The following is a 19,436-nucleotide window of genomic DNA, read 5'->3' on the forward strand; positions in this document are numbered from 1 at the left end:
GCTAAGTATAGGTTAGCAATTTTAATTTTAAGAAGTTAAAAGATGAGGAGAGGTTATTATTGTTAAAAATGACCTCTTTGTAGGTGTGGGCTTGAGTTGTGTAGAGGTTGTAAGTTGGCTATTTTGCTTGTTGATTAATGAAGATTTTTTCTTTTTTGATAAAAAAAAAAGTAATTATAAACCTAAAAAGTAAGCTTGAAAATGTTCCATTAGCAAGAAAAGAAGAAAAGGAGGAGGAACCCATTTTCAAAATTTCGAAAAACACATATTGCAACTCAACTAGTTCCTTTCCCTAAGACATAATTTAATTTTGAAGAAACAATAAGTTTTAGGTTTTACCACTTGAGTAAATGGCAGTCTTCCATGGCTGAATACAAACGAAAAACATAATAAGAGATTGAGTTCCCATTCGAGTCTTCACAGTTCCTCAACTCAACTCTTTAAGCATGGTTAGACCCTTAAAAAACGTAGTAATATCTTCCATCTCTCTTTGCAATCAATAAATTCCTTTGTTTTGCTTTTGACGCAGGATTACCTAAAATCCGTGGTTCCTTCACAACTCGTCTCGGAACGAGGCTCCAATTTAATCGTAATCAATCCAGGTATTGCTATTTGCTACTGACCCATCAAAGTTCACAGTAGAAAACGCATACCCATGTCCCCTAATCGAGAAATTTCAGCTTAGTTTGGTTTCTACTGTGCCCAGGTTCGGGGAATGTCAGAATTGGCCTTGCTTCACAGGATGTTCCTTTTAATATTCCTCATTGCATTGCTCGTTATACTAACCAAGTACCCAAGAGAACTGTCCAAGATCAGGTTCTTATATAGTTTTTGCTGTTTGCCTTTCATTGTGGTTGATCATTGCTTATTGGGTTTTGAATGTAACTTGAGAATTGTACTTTTTGGTCTGAATCAGATGCTTAATTCTCAAATCACTACTGCCCAGCACATGGAGAGGGAAAGGGCTTATGATGTTGTAAGTCATTGAGTCAATGAGCATTCTTACCTTAGCCTTTACCTGTGTTTATTGGAGTGTTTACATCATGCGGTCTAGTTTCAAACTTGCTTCCTTGTTTTTTAAAAGGTTGCATCGCAGTTGAAGATACCATTTCTTGATGAAGAGGTTGCCAACAATTCCTTGCCACGCAAGGTATGGGTATAGTTCAATTTATTGCGCAGTCTAAAGTTACTTTTGATGTTTGTGATATTAGAAATAGATTCTGATATGATAGCTAGTGGTATTAAACAGTCACGGTTAGTAAACTGGCTTAAGCTGTTTTGCAGATGGGACGGGTTGATGGATTTAATCCCCATAATAACAGGAAGGACACTGCATTTGATTGGACGAATGTACATGAAAAGAATGTTAAATCTCCAGCAGCAGGTGGTTAGAGAATTTCCATGTATTTTCTTCAGTTTATGAAGGGCTTTATTTTCTTGAAATCCATGATTATTTCAAAGTTTTGCTTCTATTATGTCATGAATGCCTGAATAAAGAGAGTGAATACAATACAATTCTATGTGTTTGTTTAGCTGAAATATTATGACTAAAGCAAATATGTTATGTAACTTGAATTTACAATCAGTGATGAAAGGGGCTGAGTTTTAATTAATTTATATTTCACTTGTTACACTATATCATACAATTTGTAACATGAGTGATTTTACTCCGCAGAAAGTTCGGTCAATAAAGGTTCAAATAATGAGTCCGGGGATCAACATGATGGTGCGGATGCTAAAGAATCTAGTTCTAGTGGAAACAGTTTTAACCAGTTCATTATTGGCGAGGAAGCACTTAAAATATCTCCAGCAGAGCCCTATTGCTTACGTCGTCCTATACGCAGGGGGCACTTGAATATTTCACAACATTATCCCATGCAGCAGGTAAAAATATAATTTATCAGCTTCCCGCTGCAAGACATAGAGATTTATAAAATCATTGTTGTTAATGTATGTGTGCAGCCACACTTGCTTTTCTTATATTTCTTCCATAACTGCATGAAATGGAGTCTGGTCTCTAGTTATTCATTTCTTGAGTCTAATTCTTTACTTTTCCTATTAATCACAGGTACTTGAGGACTTGCTTGTAATTTGGGAATGGATTTTGATAGAGAAATTGCATATTCCCCTATCTGAAAGAAACATGTATGCTGCAATTCTTGTTGTTCCAGAGACATTTGATAATCGAGGTAATTAAAGTAGCTATTATATTAATGTGATTGTTAGAGATATACTCTTGTTGCTATGGTTTATACCTTATTTATCATACGCCTTGGGGTGCTACTATTTCCTTGTTGAGGACCTAAGGTAAAAAAAATGATTTGTGACCCAAATAAGGGTTCATTGATGTTTTTAGGGCATTCTGTTGTTTTTCACTTGTTTTTGTATTCAGTCGTGGCCTATTATTATATGATTTATTATGTCTTTATATTTTTCATTTGATTGAAGAAGTGGAAAGTGTTGTGATTACCACTTTTTTGTTTATTGAAACACAGAGATAAAGGAGATTTTGTCTATAGTCTTGCGGGACTTGCGTTTTAGCTCAGCAGTGGTGCACCAGGTGTGTACTGTTCATTAATAGCTCTACATGTTGATAATTAGGTACTAAGTTTTCACACAGATGATTGATTGGTGGACAACGTTCAATGGATAGAATTTAAGCATAACTACTGAATACTGTGGACAGAAACTCTTTTTTCTTACTTTATTTATTCCTCTGGTCCATCATCTATTGCATTGTTCCTTGGTTACAAAATCCATTGTTTTGTATGTTTTCCCTGATCTGTACTCAATGATCAAAATTCACCAGTAAAGTTGACGAGATTTCATAGTATCATATAAGGGGTGCTTCATAAAGAGAAGAAAATAATATTTCTACACAGTTTACTATCATTATTACAATCACATCGTGTATGCTTTGGTTTATTTAGTGGGAGAGGGACAGTAGGGGTATTTGAAGCGTTGTAGTTTAAATTATATCAATTGTTTTTGAGGGTAGTAAGATATTTTCCCTATGAAAAATAGTCTTTTCCAGCTTTTATGCTTTTAAGATTCTGATTATGAGTAACATTAGTTTTCGGTTTAGATTGCTTTTTGAAAATTTGCCTCCTTGATATCATTTATAAGATATAACTTTATTTTGTCTTTTCCCATGTGCAAGCAATGCTTATTGAGATAATTTGGCAATTGTCAATTTACTTTCATGATGTATCAATGGATCTTAACATTTGTTCTATTATTGTATTTCTGTGGCTACCTATGCAGGAAGGTTTAGCTGCTGTTTTCGGGAATGGTTTATCGACAGCATGTGTTGTAAACATAGGTTCTCAGGTGACGTCAGTTATTTGTGTTGAGGTAATCATTGTTTCTTTCTTTCTCAATTTCTTTTTTGTGTATAATAAGATTTGAAGTTACATATTATAAATTGATGTTTATAAGCAAAGAGAAAAAAGTCCTGAAGTTCATGCTTTTAACCTCGGCTTGAATAAGATTTTGAGATTAGAGATAGTTGTGCAAAATTAAATAGTGACAATTTTAATGTCTGTTCCTTTTACAATTGCAATAAACGTCATTAGCACTACCCACTCTGTCTAGCACTGTCACATGGCTATCAATTTCGCACTACCCAAATGTCACCTAAGTACTTTCCCATAATTGTTGTTACCTAAATCATGAGACGTTACCAGAATATTTCCTTTCTTAAACTTGCATGCCATTTATAGTTTTTGCCGGAAGTAAAATAAGAGGAAGGGAGAAAAAAATTCAGCTGACCACTTTCTTTTGGTATTCAGGATGGCGTAGCCTTGCCGTCTACTGAGAAGACTTTGCCTTTTGGCGGAGAGGTTCGTTTTATATAATAACAATAATATAGGGTGCTTTCTTCTTAACCTTGTATTACTTGGTGGTTTTATGGCTCCAACTTTTTCCATGGAATTGAGTCATGGGTTCCTGTACATGATCACAGGATATATCAAGATGTTTCCTTTGGACTCAGAGGCACCATCAGACTTGGCCGCAGATACGTACAGATGTTTTATCAAAACCTATAGACCTCTTGATGCTTAACAGTCTGAGAGAATCATATTGTGAAATCAGAGTGAGTTTCTTTTTGGGTCTACATTCAACATAACTTTTGGAACTCTTGAACTCCATTACTGTGATTACGGATTTTTCTTGAAGGCTTTTGCATTTTAACTCGATGGTTTGTGGTTCTTTTCTGCTAATGATACTCAAAGGTGGGGTACAAGCAAATAAACAGTTGAAGTGATTCTATTATATTCATATTTTGCTTTAACAACATAATTATGAAATGGTGTGTATGACGTGGTTAGATTTGTGGTTTACCTTTACGTCTAACCAATTGTCAAGCTTCCTATTGCAGGAAGGGGAACTTGATGCTGTCGTTGTAGTTCATTCTTATGAAGCTGACGCACCAGTTGGATCTCATAAGACAAGATTAACTGCTCTCAATGTGCGTTTATTATTACAAAATAGTCATGCCTGTCTTCCCATAAATATACTTTGTCAAGGAGAAGGTTAATTCTTATTGCATATCATGTAGGTCCCTCCGATGGGTTTGTTTTACCCAATGCTTTTGGTTCCAGATGTTTATCCTCCACCACCGCGCTCCTGGTTGGCAAAAATATTGATACAGTTTTCTGTTTTGATGACGAGACTATCGACAATAAATCATGTTGATATAGGGTTTGTTTCACTTGTTCAGGTTCAATGACTACGAGGATATGCTGGAAGAAACATGGCAAATGGAATTTCCCAGAAGATCTGAAATGCAAGATGGTTTTTACCCTGCTGTTCACGCGGGATTACCAATGTGGGACAACTATCCAGTTTTCGCCAATAAACCAAAGAAAGAAGAGAAAGTTGGCCTTGCAGAAGCCATCACGAGTAGCATTCTTTCAACTGGTATGATTAAGTTTGTCCAACAACATTATTTTGCATCTAGATCCTTAATAACCACTCTGTGCTCTATTGACAGGACGTATTGAACTCCAGAAGAAGTTGTTTTCTAGCATACAATTGGTAAGCTATGGCAACAAGTTGAACTCTGGATTTCAATTTTTATAAATTCCTCTAGAGTAGAAGCATGAAAATTTCTTCTTGCTGTAGATTGGTGGTGTTGCTTTGACTGGTGGTCTTATTCCAGCGGTGGAGGATAGGTCTGTCCTACTCTTGCTTTATCTTTAAGTTGTTCTTAGCTTGAGCACTCCCATCAGCTTATTTTTATCTTATAAAATACATCACCAAAATCTTACTTTCTTTATTTTACCTTAAATTTTTACATATATTTTATTTATTTCAAATATATAATATTAATATATACATAAATCGACAAATAAAAAAAACATTAAAACTTAAAATAATTAATAAAATATGTCTAGAGAAATAATTAATATTTTATAAATGTTGAATATAAATAGTAAAATTTAAAGAAACTTTAAAAGGAAGAAGTTTAGAGCATTTTTAATTTGATTCTTCAATTATTTTAAAGAATCTCTATTTTACAGTATCTAATGTGAGTGCAAATAAAGTAAGAAGAAAGAGTGTTTCAAAAAAAAAAAAAGTAAGAAGAAAGAGAAGTTATATTATTATTCTGGTGGAAGCACATGCATAAAGGGAATTTACTAGAAATGGGACGCACACCATTATAACTAAGGGAGTAATTTTTATACCTTTGGTTGCAGGGTCTTGCACATAATACCTCCAAATGAGGCCATCGAAGTTGTCGAGGTTACTCCTTCATTTCTTTGTCTTAGTTATTTTGTTGCTTGCATTTATCTCGTCTTAGTGAAGGAATGGAATTTGGAGTTCTGTAGATTATCTGACCTTTATCCGATATTCTATAGGTTTTGCCATCAAGAACAAGCCCGATGTTTGTATCATGGAAAGGTGGAGCGGTAAGTCAATATTCATTAGTGTTCTAATCCATTCTTCCTTGTGGATTGGTTCTTTAGCTGTGTTGTAGTGTTACTTGTCTCCTAGATTCTGCCTCTGAATTTGTTACTCCCATTAGAACACAATCATATCCTCATGAAACTTCTTGTTGTCAGATTCTTGGAATTCTTGATTTTGGTCGGGATGCATGGTTACACAGGGAGGATTGGATCAAGAATGGCATTCACATTGGAAGTGGAAGAAAGTACAAGGACTCATATTTTCTTCAAGCACAAGCAATGTGCTATATCAACTCGTGAAAAGAACATGACTAGTAGAAGTAGAGTAGATGTAGTCTTTAAGAATTGAGTAGCAATAGCATAGTCCCACATCGAGGAGAAGCGGAAAAACACATTGAACATGGAATATAAATAGAAGTGGTGGTGCTGAAGGTGATTTTTAAAAGGGTCAGTTGGCTAAATATGCCACGCTCACCCTTGTTTTGGTGAGTGCTGTATGGCTATCAAGACATATGGCTGACATAATTTGTGTAAACTTATAGGGTTGGCTCGCTTTGGCCGACCCTCCCACTATTTTCAAAACTTTGTCTACCTTTCTCTATATATATTATTAGAGAAATTTCTCTATATTAAAAAGAAAATAATATAATATTAGTATTTTTATTATCCAAACACTGTAAAACTTAATTAGTATTTTTATTATTCAAACTTATGACTTGTTTATCTAATTCGAGTTATTTTTTAATATTAAATTATTTAATATTTATAAAAAAAAATATTTTTTTTTTCATATAACAACAAACTAAAATAAATCTAACAACACATTAAATAAATAAATAAAATAAAAATAAAAAAAATAACAAATTCAAAAGAAAAAAAAATTATTATAAAGAAATGTTTACTTTTATTTTAAATTGTATGTAGAAAAAAAATTATATATAAGAATAGAATATACTATTAAGTTTTGAAATATATTAATATTATATGCATTATATTTTTAAAATAATTATTTTCTTTATATTAAAATATTATTTTTATATATATAATTTCTTCATTTTTTTATAAAGATGTGTGAATTGGATTGAATCAGTTACTTTTACATGTCAATCAACATCCAATCTGCACAAGTACGATTTTAAATTTTCCAATCCAATCCAATCCGCACAAATACGGATATTTGCACTTTTCGGATCGGATTGGATTGGATCGTGCAGATTGAATTGGATCGACTATTTTATAAACACTCCTACTGACACTATAAAATCATGCCTCTTAAATATATAAATTGTTAAAATTTTCTCATTACATAATTATAGCATTTTTATTAGGTTGTTTTCTTTTTGTATAGAGTGCTGAATAATTAACATTTTTATTATCTTGAACTTTAACTTATATTTATGCTCATTTTATCATTTTTTTAAACTAATTTTATGATAATTAATTTTTTTTTTTATTATTATTAAAAATTCAATAACTTTTCTAAAAATATTTATTTTTTTCCTTAAAAATTTTATTTACTTGAACAAACCAAATTCAAACTTCTTCATATTTATAAATTCATATTTATGTTTTTCTTACCAAAATTTCTTCACTTAAATATAAAAACCCAAGATGCAAGTTTCACATCTAAATCAACAATAATGTATTAATTGACCAATAATACATCTTAGGTAAGGGTTATTTATTTATTTAAAAAAATTATTACAAATTATTTAATTTTAATTTTTTTTAAGAGGAGGCATGATTTAGAAGTAAATAATGTCCAAGAAAAAAATATATTAATTAACAATATCACATCAACTTTTAAATAATAATAAGAAAATGAAAACTAACAAAAATATTATATCTCTGTAAATAGAAGAGTTCACAAAGTTTTTTCAACATGATGTACGTTTTTATGATATAATTTGGTAGTGTTGTAAGTTCACAAGAAAAAAATATTAATTATTTCTTAAAAAGTTATTCCTAAATATTTTTAGGAGCCACTCATACGGAGCACGTGCAATCCCACTAGTTAATAATAAATACATGACTGCTTGTATATAATAAAAGAATAGTTATTGTTGAAATTAAAAATGATAATTATACTTACCTTATAAGGTGTAAGCGCATCATCAAAGCTCTAATATTTACAATTCTTTATGATTTTAACAAATGAAAGTATGAACATATTGAGATAAATAGCAGCATAAGTGCTTAAAATTTTAAATTTGTCACCGGTATAGACCTAGTATTTTTTTAGCGGGTAAAGTACCCAATATTTAGAAAAGTGTTATTCTATCAAATTTTTGTTAGAGTAACGTTAGTCACGCGTGTATGGCTGAGATTCAAAACTTTTTTTTTTTTTTAAAAAAATACAACTCTTAATTAAATCAAAAAATTAAATAAATAAAACCTAAATTAAATAATTAAAAACATTTACTAAATAAAAATAAAACATAAAAACCAAAAATCTAAATCCTAAAATCGCCTAGAAGAAAACCGATCCACCCCTAAAATTATGAGAGGAGAGAAACGAAGAAAGAACCGATACTGGTGACTGTGTCAGAGAAGACGATGCCATTAATGACCCTTTTGGGAGAAGAAAATTTCCAAGAAAATTTTAGAAAATTTGCTTTCTCCCTCGTTCAAATGTTGTGACTCTAAAGTAGAAAACATCCAATAGGCCATAGTTGAAAAATATGTATTACAAGCCTTCACAGGAGTCTGATATATAAATATAGTGTTTGCATAAGCTATTTACTATATGGAACTGACTTACTACTCAAAATATAGCTAGTGAGTTGAGATGAAATTACAAGGCTTACCTTGTTCATGTGTTTTAATAATCCCAAATGGTTTATTTCTTTTTCTGTATAGCTAGATATTATACAAAGAGTAAGAAACCAAAGAATGAGATCAAGTTTAGGATAAGCACACTAATAGATTTTAGTGTTTGTGACCTTTGCTAGTAGTTAGTGTTTTGTCTCTTTGTTAATTAAGTTTGTATTGTGCGAAACGCAACAATCAATAATTTACGATTCAGTTTACAGTACTAACAAACACGCAATATGATCAAGAAATAATATACTAAGAGATCTCAAGAATTCAGGATAATGAATTAAGCAGTAAAATAAAAAAGAACAACACCAGGTTTAATGAGTTCGAGCCATGTGCAATACTCTACATCTCGATTAGAACAGCTGTAGCCATATTTTTATTGATATCAGTGTTTACAAGATTTCAAAAATCTTTACAAACTTCTCAGAGACTATGAGAAGAAGTTTCTTTCTCTAGTTTAGACTCTACCTTACACTATCACGATTTTTACTCAAGCAAATCTGATTTAATTCTCACATAGGTTAAAAAGATTTACAACTATATATAGATTTGTATTATTGCCAAAGATATCTCCTAAATTATCATGGCACATTTATACTGCCTTTAATGATCCAGCTCATCAACAACAATAATAATTCACGCATCTTGAAATATTCGCTTTCAGTATGGACAATTCAGAAGCTAAACACACAAGCCTTCCAGGTACGTACATCGCTTCCTTCTCAGATGGACCTTCAAGATTGACAGTAAGCTCTCTCGAAGTACCTCCATATTAGTAACAAGCTATCCGGAAGAGACATTCCATACGTGATACAAGCTTATCTAGAAGTACCTTTCGAATTCAATAAGACCTTCTCCACATGGCAATCTGAATCCACACTAAGCTTCAAGTATCTACTCTTTAGATTCACAGCTTCCAATTAGGTATGACAAAACTTGTAACCATAACAAACAAATCCCCACCTTGGTTTCAAGTTGAAGTCGCTTGATAAATTTTTGTTTAAAATGTTGTTGTCCTCTCAGTCCCTTCAGGCTCAGCTGACTTCAATCAACTTTAGGCAATGCTCAAACTTACTACTTGGCACTACCTTGGTTATCATATCAAAAGGATTGTCTTCAGTTGAAAGTTTGACAATCTTCACAACTTCTTTCTCTACAACCTCACATATGAAATGAAGCTTGATATCAATGTGATTAGTGCTTTCATGGTGCACACAATTCTTGATTAATTGAATTGCACTCTGATTATCACAATGAATAGTAATAATCTTTTGATTGAGCTTCAGCTCCTCCATCAACCCAGTTAACCACAATGCTTCCTTGATCGCTTTTGTCAAGGCCGTAAATTCAACTTCCGTTGTCATAGAGTCACAACCTTCTGAAGGTTCACTTTCCAACTAATAGTTGTTCCAAGATAGTAAACATATATCCGGTCAAAAACTTTCGGGTATCAATACACCCTGCATAATCAGAGTCCACATAATCATTGATAACATCCAAGTTTTTATTCTAGTTATTCATGCCAAATACCAGTCCCTTCTTAGCAGTTCCATTCAAATAACGTAGAATCCATTTCACAGTTTCCCAATGTGCCTTTTTGGGATTTCCCATGAATTTACTCACCATGCTCAGTGCATATGCTATGTTCAGTCTCGTACAAACCATGACATACATCAAGGAGCCAACTGCACTAGCATATGAAACTCTCGACATCTCTGACTTCTTAACTTCATCTTTCGACTTCTTAGCTTCTTATATCCATGCCTAAGATCTTACTAGCCAGACCAAAATCCTTCATTTCAAACTCCTTTAGTTAGCTTTAAGTGCTTGATCTCTTGTTCACTCTTGCTAGAGATCAGAATATCATCTACGTACAACAATAGATACAAAGTATCTCCATTTCTCTCTTGAAAATATATACAAGGATCAAACTTACTTCTCTTCAGACCTATCTTGGTCACATAATCATCAAATTCCCGTTTCACTGTCTTAGAGATTGGTTCAAGCCATACAGAGACTTCCGCAACAAGCACACCCACTATTTTTTTCCAGCCTCTTCAAATCCTTTAGGTTGTTTCATTAGAGTTCTTTCATTTAGATGTCCATACAAGAAGGCAGTCTTGACATCTAATTGTTCTAGTTTGAGCTCTTGACATGCAACAAGTGGCAACAGAATTCTAATCGATCTATGCTTAATAACATGAGAAAAAACCTCATTATAATTGACTCCTTCATTTTGAGAGATTCCCTTCGCAACCAATTTTGCTTTATACCGTGCTTCTTTTACTCCTAGAATGCATTCTTTCCATTTGTACACCCATTTACATCTGATGACTTTACCGTCTTTTGGCATCGGTATTACACCCGAATTGAATGAGCTTGTAAGTACAACCTTAATTTTTTTAGTCTAGGAGCAAGCAATAGGTAAATTTCTTGATCAGGGGGTATAAAATTTCAAAATCAATCAACCTTTTGCTAACATAGTAAACTGGATGTTGGGCGTTATTTTCTTATCGGATCGGCACTGCACTTATAGCATATTCGGTTACTGCAAGGTAAATTCCCAATTCTTCTCCGTCTAGAGGTTTTGATAGGATGGGAGGTTGTGGAAGTTGCTTTTTTAGCTCGTTAAAAGCTTTTTCACACTCCTCGGTCCATTCAATTTTTTTGCTTCCTCGGAGGATGTTGAAGAAAGGAACACAATTGTCTGTTGATTTTGACACGTGCGACTATCTGACTAGTAAAACTTTGCCCTTCATTCACCTTTGTTGGTGACTTCATATCCAGAAGGGCTTGTTCTTTCTCCGATCGATTTCTGCTCCTCTCTCTGGCCAGGTTCATGCTGATCCTAGCCCAGATCAAAGGGATCTCAGCCCGAATTCAACAGACCTCATCCCAGATTCGACCAATGCATGCCCAAATCCATCTGCCCTTGTCCAAAATTTCACTGCCCCTACAACAGAAAGAAGAAGAAGAAGAAGAATTACAGAAATTTAGGAAATGTTAGGGAAAAAATAAGGTGAGAAATAATTCTGATTGAATATGATAATTTGTTTAAATTTTTTTTTAATACTATTTTAATTGTAGTTTTCTTAGTTTTAAATTGTTTTTTTTTTTTAATTTTATAATATTAAATATGTTAATTTATATGGACTAATATAAATATATCACGTTTCCATTTCAGTACAAGTAGAACAACTACACATAACAATTCTCATAGACAATTTGAATTTGTCAATAAAAGTAGAAATTGGTAGGTTTTGCTAAAAAAAAATAATTAGAGGACTAATTACAATTAAAATAAAAATTTAAAAAATTTAACCGCAAAAAACACTAAAATTAATCCATTTGCAAAACACAAATGGAGTTAGAACTGAAGAATCGTGTATCTTCTCATTCACAAAAACGCATTATTTATAAGGCCATCCACCAACCATACACAAACATTTGGAAGAAAAAGAAAAAAGAGAACATCTGAGAAGGAAAAGTATAATTAGAAGAAGAAAGCTGATGCCAATTAATAAAGTTATGTGATTCAAAGTTCAAACCCTTCTTGGAAGACGAGATAAATACATAGTAATAATGAAAATAAATAATAATCAATAATGGGAGGTGAGCTAGAGCTACGAAAACAAAAAAGAACAAAACAACACCAAGCAAAAAGACAAAGAAGAAGGGTACAAACGTAAATCAACAAAATCCCACAAAACACAATTCTCTCCACTCTCCCCTACATCTATACACACTACTCGCTTCATTATTTCGCCACGTCATCGACCGATGACTCCCGACCTGCGTAACCAAAAGATCTGATTGGTTCCTTATACGTGTACGGTAGAGATTGTAGAAAACGAGCGTGTATACGCGAGTAGAAGGACATCTAAGGGAGTGTTTGGACTCGTTAGACCATGCTCTTCTTTTATCTCGATTTACGACGCCGTTTCCGTTGTCTGCTCCACTGTTTTCTCTCTCTTAAGCTTGCCCGTAAATAGACTCACACACGGACCGAAAACGAAACGAACCCTTTTCTCTCTCTCACCTTCTCTAAATTTGAATTTTTCCGAATCTCAAAACGGGGTGTCGTTTTGACTTCCTCGTCCGTACAGATACAACTAGCCATGGCTTTCGTCTCCTTCGTTGGTAGAGTTCTCTTCGTCTCCGTCTTCGTTCTCTCCGCTTGGCAAGAGTAAGAACAACACCAGATCTCGCTTTTTCGTTTCTGTTCTCTTTTTTTTTTTTAGTTTTTTTTCCTGGTTTCTTTCTCGATAAATGTGAAGGAAAATTTTCTGTTTTTTTTTAATGTTTGGACTTTCTGCTTCTTTTCAAGCTTCGGATCTGATTATTTATTGTTTTGTCATGTTAATTTGGTTTCAGTGTTAGAACTGGCTTGAACATGCTGAACTACTTTTTTTTTTTTAATTTTCTTTTTTGGCGTTGTATGTGAAGTAAGATTTGAAGTTTTGTGTAAATGTTTCGTTTAGTCTTATGTTTTCTCTGGTTCCGTTTGTTTTCTGAGAAAATGCGGGGGAAAATTAGCATTTTAAAAAATGGGATCTGATAGGTTAAATTTTGTGATGTAAAGTTTGGTCTCTTACTTATAAACTAGCTTAACGAGCTCAAGTACTTTACTGATTCTTTTTCATGAAAAGATTTTAAAAGATGTGTATTCGTTATGAATATATGTTAGTTATATGATTTACATGGTCGAGTAACAGTTTGATCGATCATAAAAATGTTTAGACCATACATTAATGGTAATTCATTCCAAATATTTAAGTTCCTCTGGTTCTGTTATCTTAGATTGGATCTGGTTCTATAATTATAACTGACATTTATTTTTTAATGTTAAAATTCCATATATTTTTTTATTACTACTAAGTCTGAGCTCCTATCTTTTGTGATCTGGTTTTTAATAATTTTAGCTTTTTTAATTAAGTGAAGGATTTTTGATTATTTTTAATAATTTTTATGATTTAAGCATAGTTAGAAGTGGGTTTGCATTCACTTTAGTCCAATTTTCAACAATAAATTTTGTTAGAATAAATTAATGGCTAATTAATCATGTTATACTTCTGCATGAGCAGTGTGTTTTGAGAAAAAATTTATTTGAGTAACTTAAGTGTTTGACTTAGATAATTGTTACTTTTCTTCAATTTTAAATGTAGAATCTGGTTAGGAAGACAACCTATTTTCGGTTTTGTATTTGGTAAACCTTTAATTTGGGTGTACTTTCCATTTGAAACAAGCGTTTTCTTTGTGTGAAAACAAAATTAGACTTTGTTGGAGTCCAGTTAATATTTTATTTATGGATGTGTTCGCAGTGGTAATTATATTTATTGCTGTTGCTTTGCTGTTAATCTCTGTTATCCGTTTTTAAAAAAAAGTTCATATAGATACTTGGTTTTGAATCATGAATTTGTTTGTTACCATAGGTTCAATGACTTTGGTACTGATGGTGGACCAGCGGCCAAATCTTTGACTCCAAAATTCCATGCTTTCTCCAGTCACTTGTCAACGCACACTGGGGTCAAAGCTCCAGAAGTTGAGGTGAGCAATACATTCAATCTTTGATCAATTTTCATTTTCGACCACATATATGTATGTTTTAGTTAGTTACATTTGCAAATGATGTTAGAATTATTGTGGACAGATCAAGCACTTGGTGGCTGCGGCAATTGCCTTGAAAGGACTTGGGAGTCTTCTTTTTATATTTGGCAGCTCATTTGGAGCCTATCTACTGGTTTGTTTCCAAACTAATTAATAAAACTGTTGTGGTGATTATGTTTTTAATTGACAGATGAGTTCATTATGTTCCGTTTTCTTGTGATGCAGCTTCTTCATCAGGCAATTGTTACGCCCATATTGTATGATTTCTATAACTATGATGTTGAGAAAAAGGAATTCGCTCAACTTTTCCCTAAGTTTACTCAGGTTAGCAATCAAATTATCTGGAGGGAAATGATAGCCTACTATTAACTTCTCAGCCATAGTATAATGTTTAAATAATTTTGATTTTATCTTTTGCAGAATTTGGCGTTGTTTGGGGCTTTGCTCTTCTACATAGGCATGAAGAATTCCATACCAAGGCGGCAACTGAGGAAAAAGGCTCCTAAAGCTAAAACTACATGAGAAGGAACACTTGATGTTCAAGTGTTCGGTTTCTTGACTCTTGCCTGAAAACATCGTTCAGGAATTACTTTTGTATGCTTTGTAATGTTATGAAGAATTTTTCATTTTGAGAAATAGGGAAATCAGGGGAAAGGGGGGCTCTTTTACTTGTTTTGAAGTGTGTGATTCCTTTTCGTAATGGGCCAATTTGTAGACACTGAATTGAGTTTAGTTAAGTTCGATGATCCATTGATACCTTAATATCCAGTTATATCATTCTCATAGTACATTTCTTTTACTTTAGTACATTATTACCATAAAGAATAAATTAAGAGTGTTCATTCAATTTTTGCTTATAGTGCGTTCCATTTGCACTAAGTAGGAATTTATTTATTAGATTCAATTCAATTTGCACAATAATTCAAATCTAATAATATGTAAAAATATGAATTTGATCGGTTATTTTAAATTAGTTACCTTTTAATATTAAATTATTTAATATTTATAAAAAAATATATTTTTATTTCACATGTAACAACAAAATAAAATAAATTATTAGGACAAAAAATTATATGTATAAAAAAATGTTTAGTTTTTTTTTTTGAAAAAAAAAATATTTAGTTTTGTTTTAAATTGTATGTTAAAAAAAAATTATGCACAGTGTAAGAATATAATATACATTTGATCTATTAAGTTTTGAAACATAATTGTTATTAGACTTTTAAATTACTATTTTTTTTACATTAAAATGTTATTTATATTGATAATTTTTTTTAATTTTTTTTTTATAAATATGCGTGGATTAGATTGTATTTACTTTTACATGTCAATTAATATTCAATCCGCACAAGTGTAGATTTTAAATTTTTTAATCCAATTCAAAATTAAATTGAATCGACTATTTTATAAACACATTCCTCCGAGTTAATTTATCATAATCTTCATGTCTAAGCATCATTAATTTGAATATTGTTATTAGAGCACTATTTAAAAGACTTTTGAATAATAAACAGATCACGTCTCTCATATATGAGCTTGTACAAAGCAGCTATCCATTAGATACAGCACCGATCGAGTACTGTAGCTCGTAATTAAAATTTAAGAAGTGGAATACTAGGTTAATTTGATTTGGAAGTATCCAAATATTGTCTCGTCCTTTCAGAGGTCATGCTTGGATTTACAACTTACCACATCATGCACAGTACCGTTGTACATGATCAAAGAACTTTAATAAGGGACGGTTTCAGAAAAAAATAAAAAAGAAAAGAAAAACTTTAATAAGGGATGGTGTTGGTTTGGTGTGGTGGTCCAGCAAATATTACCTGCAAAATCGTGGAGAGCGGACAATTGTTGTACATTACCGTTGGCGAGTAGCAGGTTTCAATTAATACACATCTTTTTTTGGTTGCTAGTTGCAACTTCGAACTGCATGCATCTGTTCAATTTCAAATCAAAATAAGTAAATTGCATTCAATCCAAACCAACCATTCCACATTAGCATTCGTACATTTTGTGTATGGGATATGAAATTACTCGTGTTTTCTTTTAGATAGAGCATTAGTATATATTTTCTGAAATAATTAGTTTTTTAATAAATACTCTAATCAATGTAGAAGTGACAATGAATAAGAAGAATAGATGGTACAACGACTTTGGTAAACCTAATAGTCCTTCGGCTTTTGAGCGAATGGCCATTAACAATGGTGTAAAACTTGGTAAGACGAATGGCTGGGAAAGTGCACCATAGCTAATGTTACGGAGGCCCAAGAGACAGGCACATGAAAGCTAGGATGAATGAGAGGAGGCCCAAGACCAAGCTGTGACTTCAGTTTGTGGAACCCAACAGAGGAACCCATGGATCGTCACCATAGGGAGCGAGCCAAGCCGCGCTGGCTCGGAGGTTTGTTAATGCTACTGTTACGCTGAATTTGAGAGAAGGTGTAGCTAGTTTTTTGTTTTTCTTTTTGGTTATGCTTTTTGCCTTTTTGGGTTGGAGTATAAAAAGACTTGAAATATTTGTGGAGTTCCGTAGGGTGTATTTGGAAATAACTGTGTAATTATTAATGAAGAAGGTAAAGACCATAAAGAGTGGTAAAGACAAGGGAGAGAAAGAGAAGCTATGAGCTGTAAAAAGAGAGAGACAACAGAATGAAAAATCTGTAATGGCTTACCCGAAAACAGGGCACCAATTCTTTATTTATAGACCACTGACATAGTACACAGCAGGGAAAAAGTTGTTACAGTAAAACAAACTTTTACAACCAATTAACAGAAAAGCAATAAAAGTAATTAACAGAAAAAACTGCTTAGGAAATTATTAATTGGTTAACATCCACCCTCAAACGAAAAGGAGTGTCACACATCTTGAGTTTGGAACGTAGATAGTGAAACCGATCTGTTGACAGTGGCTTTGTTAAGGCATCTGCAACTTGGTCTATAGCTGGAACATACCGAACAGATAGCTGTTTAGAGAGTATGAGGTCTCTAACAAAGTGTAAATCTATCTCAATGTGTTTGGAGCGTGCATGGAAAACAGGATTTGCTGCAATAGCAGCTGCACTTTGGTTGTCAACCCATAATACCGGACATTGAGTAGAAGTAATGTGTAACTCTGAAAGAAGTGAGACTAACCACTTGACCTCAGCAACGGCATTGGCTAAAGCTCTAAACTCACTTTTACTACTGGACCGAGCCACAACCTGTTGTTTCTTGGCAGACCAAGACACAAGATTACCCCCAAAAAACATTACATAACCCCCAATACTTCTTCTGTCATCAACACATGATGCCCAATCTGCATCTGAATATCCTTCCAAAGTTAAGGAGGGGGCTGGTGTGAGATGCAGACCATGATGAATGGTGCCTTTGAGATATCACATAAGTCGCTTGCAGGCTTCCCAATGGAGAGTTGTGGGAGCATGAATAAACTGGCTAAGTTTATTAATGATGAATGCTACATCAGGTCTTGTGAGAGTGAGATATTGTAAGGCACCCAAAGTACTTCTGTAAAGTGTATGATCACTAAAAGGTTCTCCTTCAGAAAGAGAGAGCTTTAGAGATGAACTTGTGGGGTTAGAGCAAGGTTTAGCTCCTTCCATGTTGAGACGAACAAGTAAATCTGTGATATACTTGGTTTGTGACAAATACATTCCGGAATGATCACGATGAATCTCTACACCAAGGAAATAATGAACCGGTCCTAAGTCCTTTAAAGAGAAGGACTTGTTTAGATCAGAAATTAGCTTGGAGATGAGAGAGACATTAGGGCCAGTTACTAAAAAGTCATCAACATAGACAAGGAGAATGATAGTGTTGTTACCCGAACCATAGATGAACAAGGATGTGTCGGATTTTGATGCACTAAAACCCCATTCCAGAAGCTTATCTCGAAGTGTTTGATTCCATGCACGAGGTACCTGCTTTAATCCATAGAGTGCCTTGTGTAGTTGACACACATGATTAGGTTTGGTGGGATCAACAAAACCTTCTGGTTGACTCATGTAAACAACCTCATGAAGTGCACCATTTAAAAAAGCATTGGAGACATCCAATTGCTTGACATGCCAATGAAGAGACACGGCTAGAGTGAGAATAATTCTTACAGTGGCTGGTTTGACAACCGGAGAGAATGTGTCCTCATAATCGATCCCTGGAGTTTGCAAATATCCCATAGCATCAAGTCTTGATTTTAGTCTATCAAGGTTTCCATAAGCATCAAGTTTCACTTTGTGAATCCATTTGTTCCCAATCACTGTCATATGTGGTAAATAAGGAACCAAAGACCATGTTCCTGCCTTTTTTAGAGCATCAAACTCTTGATTCATAGCTTTAAACCACTTTGGATTGTTGATAGCAGCTGTAGTATTCTTTGGCTCAGAGGGAATGAGAGACTCGGGTAGGGGGTATTTGGTTGCATTGAAAGCTTTGGGTTTTCTTATGCCACTTAGAGATCTTGTTTGCATAGGGTGAGTCCTTAAAGTTGTGGTATCAGGGAGAGGGGTATCATTAGGTACAATAGAAGACATGTTGGGTAAAGGAGCTGATGTGTATACTGTTTCCTGCAATGGAACAGTACTAGCCGTTGGAGAGGAGTGTTGAATTGGGTTAATGTTACTTTCTGCAGGAAGTGAGGACAAAGGGGCCGGGTTTGTTGAATTATTTAATGAATTGAGAGGTGTATGGGATAAAGGTATAACATTGGGAGTAGTGTCTAGGTTGGCATTTTGTGGTACAATAGGTGTGATAGGCCGTGGGGTAAGATGAGTGGGAGGGGCAGGTGGAATAGTAGTAGTAGGTGGTCCTTGTGATGTTGAGTTGTCATTTTCCTCATTTGCCGTGTGGTGATAAGATGAGAGAGAGGAAACATTACCACTATTAGCATATGAACCATTACTAGCCGTTTGAAAAGTAAAAGTAGGATATTGAGGCAAAGGACATACCTGATTGGATATTTCCTTTGGAGAGTGGGATAAAGTTGGGAAATGGCCTTCATTGAAGGTGACATTTCGTGAGATATATACCCTGCCAGATGGGTGTTCACATAGATACCCTTTGTGGTGAGATGAATAACCCAAAAATATGCACTCTTGAGACCTC

At 33.7% G+C, this 19,436-nt stretch overlaps 2 protein-coding genes and 1 non-coding gene across 3 annotated transcripts; all 3 read left to right on the forward strand.

The window, feature by feature from the left end:
- The first annotated feature begins 208 nt into the window (after window positions 1-208).
- Window positions 209-6,578, forward strand: LOC115723070 (actin-related protein 9). Its single transcript, XM_061104515.1, has 20 exons — window positions 209-449; window positions 530-602; window positions 707-816; window positions 917-976; window positions 1,085-1,150; window positions 1,285-1,384; window positions 1,676-1,884; window positions 2,069-2,189; window positions 2,496-2,560; window positions 3,265-3,354; window positions 3,792-3,842; window positions 3,965-4,096; window positions 4,382-4,471; window positions 4,562-4,632; window positions 4,724-4,923; window positions 4,997-5,040; window positions 5,128-5,177; window positions 5,703-5,748; window positions 5,865-5,915; window positions 6,069-6,578. Exons 1-20 carry the CDS (start codon window positions 447-449, stop codon window positions 6,210-6,212), a joined length of 1,776 nt encoding a protein of 591 aa, XP_060960498.1. The 5' UTR covers window positions 209-446; the 3' UTR covers window positions 6,213-6,578.
- Window positions 6,353-6,481, forward strand: LOC115724348 (U11 spliceosomal RNA). Its single transcript, XR_004013144.1, has one exon. It is a non-coding gene; the product is annotated as a U11 spliceosomal RNA (small nuclear RNA).
- Window positions 6,579-12,333: 5,755 nt separating the features above from the next.
- LOC115723021 (uncharacterized) lies at window positions 12,334-15,101 on the forward strand. Its single transcript, XM_030652419.2, has 5 exons — window positions 12,334-12,918; window positions 14,165-14,279; window positions 14,383-14,472; window positions 14,565-14,663; window positions 14,760-15,101. The coding sequence occupies exons 1-5, from the start codon at window positions 12,851-12,853 to the stop codon at window positions 14,859-14,861; spliced, it is 474 nt and encodes a 157-aa protein (XP_030508279.1). The 5' UTR covers window positions 12,334-12,850; the 3' UTR covers window positions 14,862-15,101.
- The last annotated feature ends 4,335 nt before the right edge of the window (window positions 15,102-19,436 follow it).

The sequence above is a fragment of the Cannabis sativa genome, chromosome 9, assembly GCF_029168945.1.
Source record: "Cannabis sativa cultivar Pink pepper isolate KNU-18-1 chromosome 9, ASM2916894v1, whole genome shotgun sequence".
Lineage (NCBI taxonomy): Eukaryota > Viridiplantae > Streptophyta > Magnoliopsida > Rosales > Cannabaceae > Cannabis > Cannabis sativa.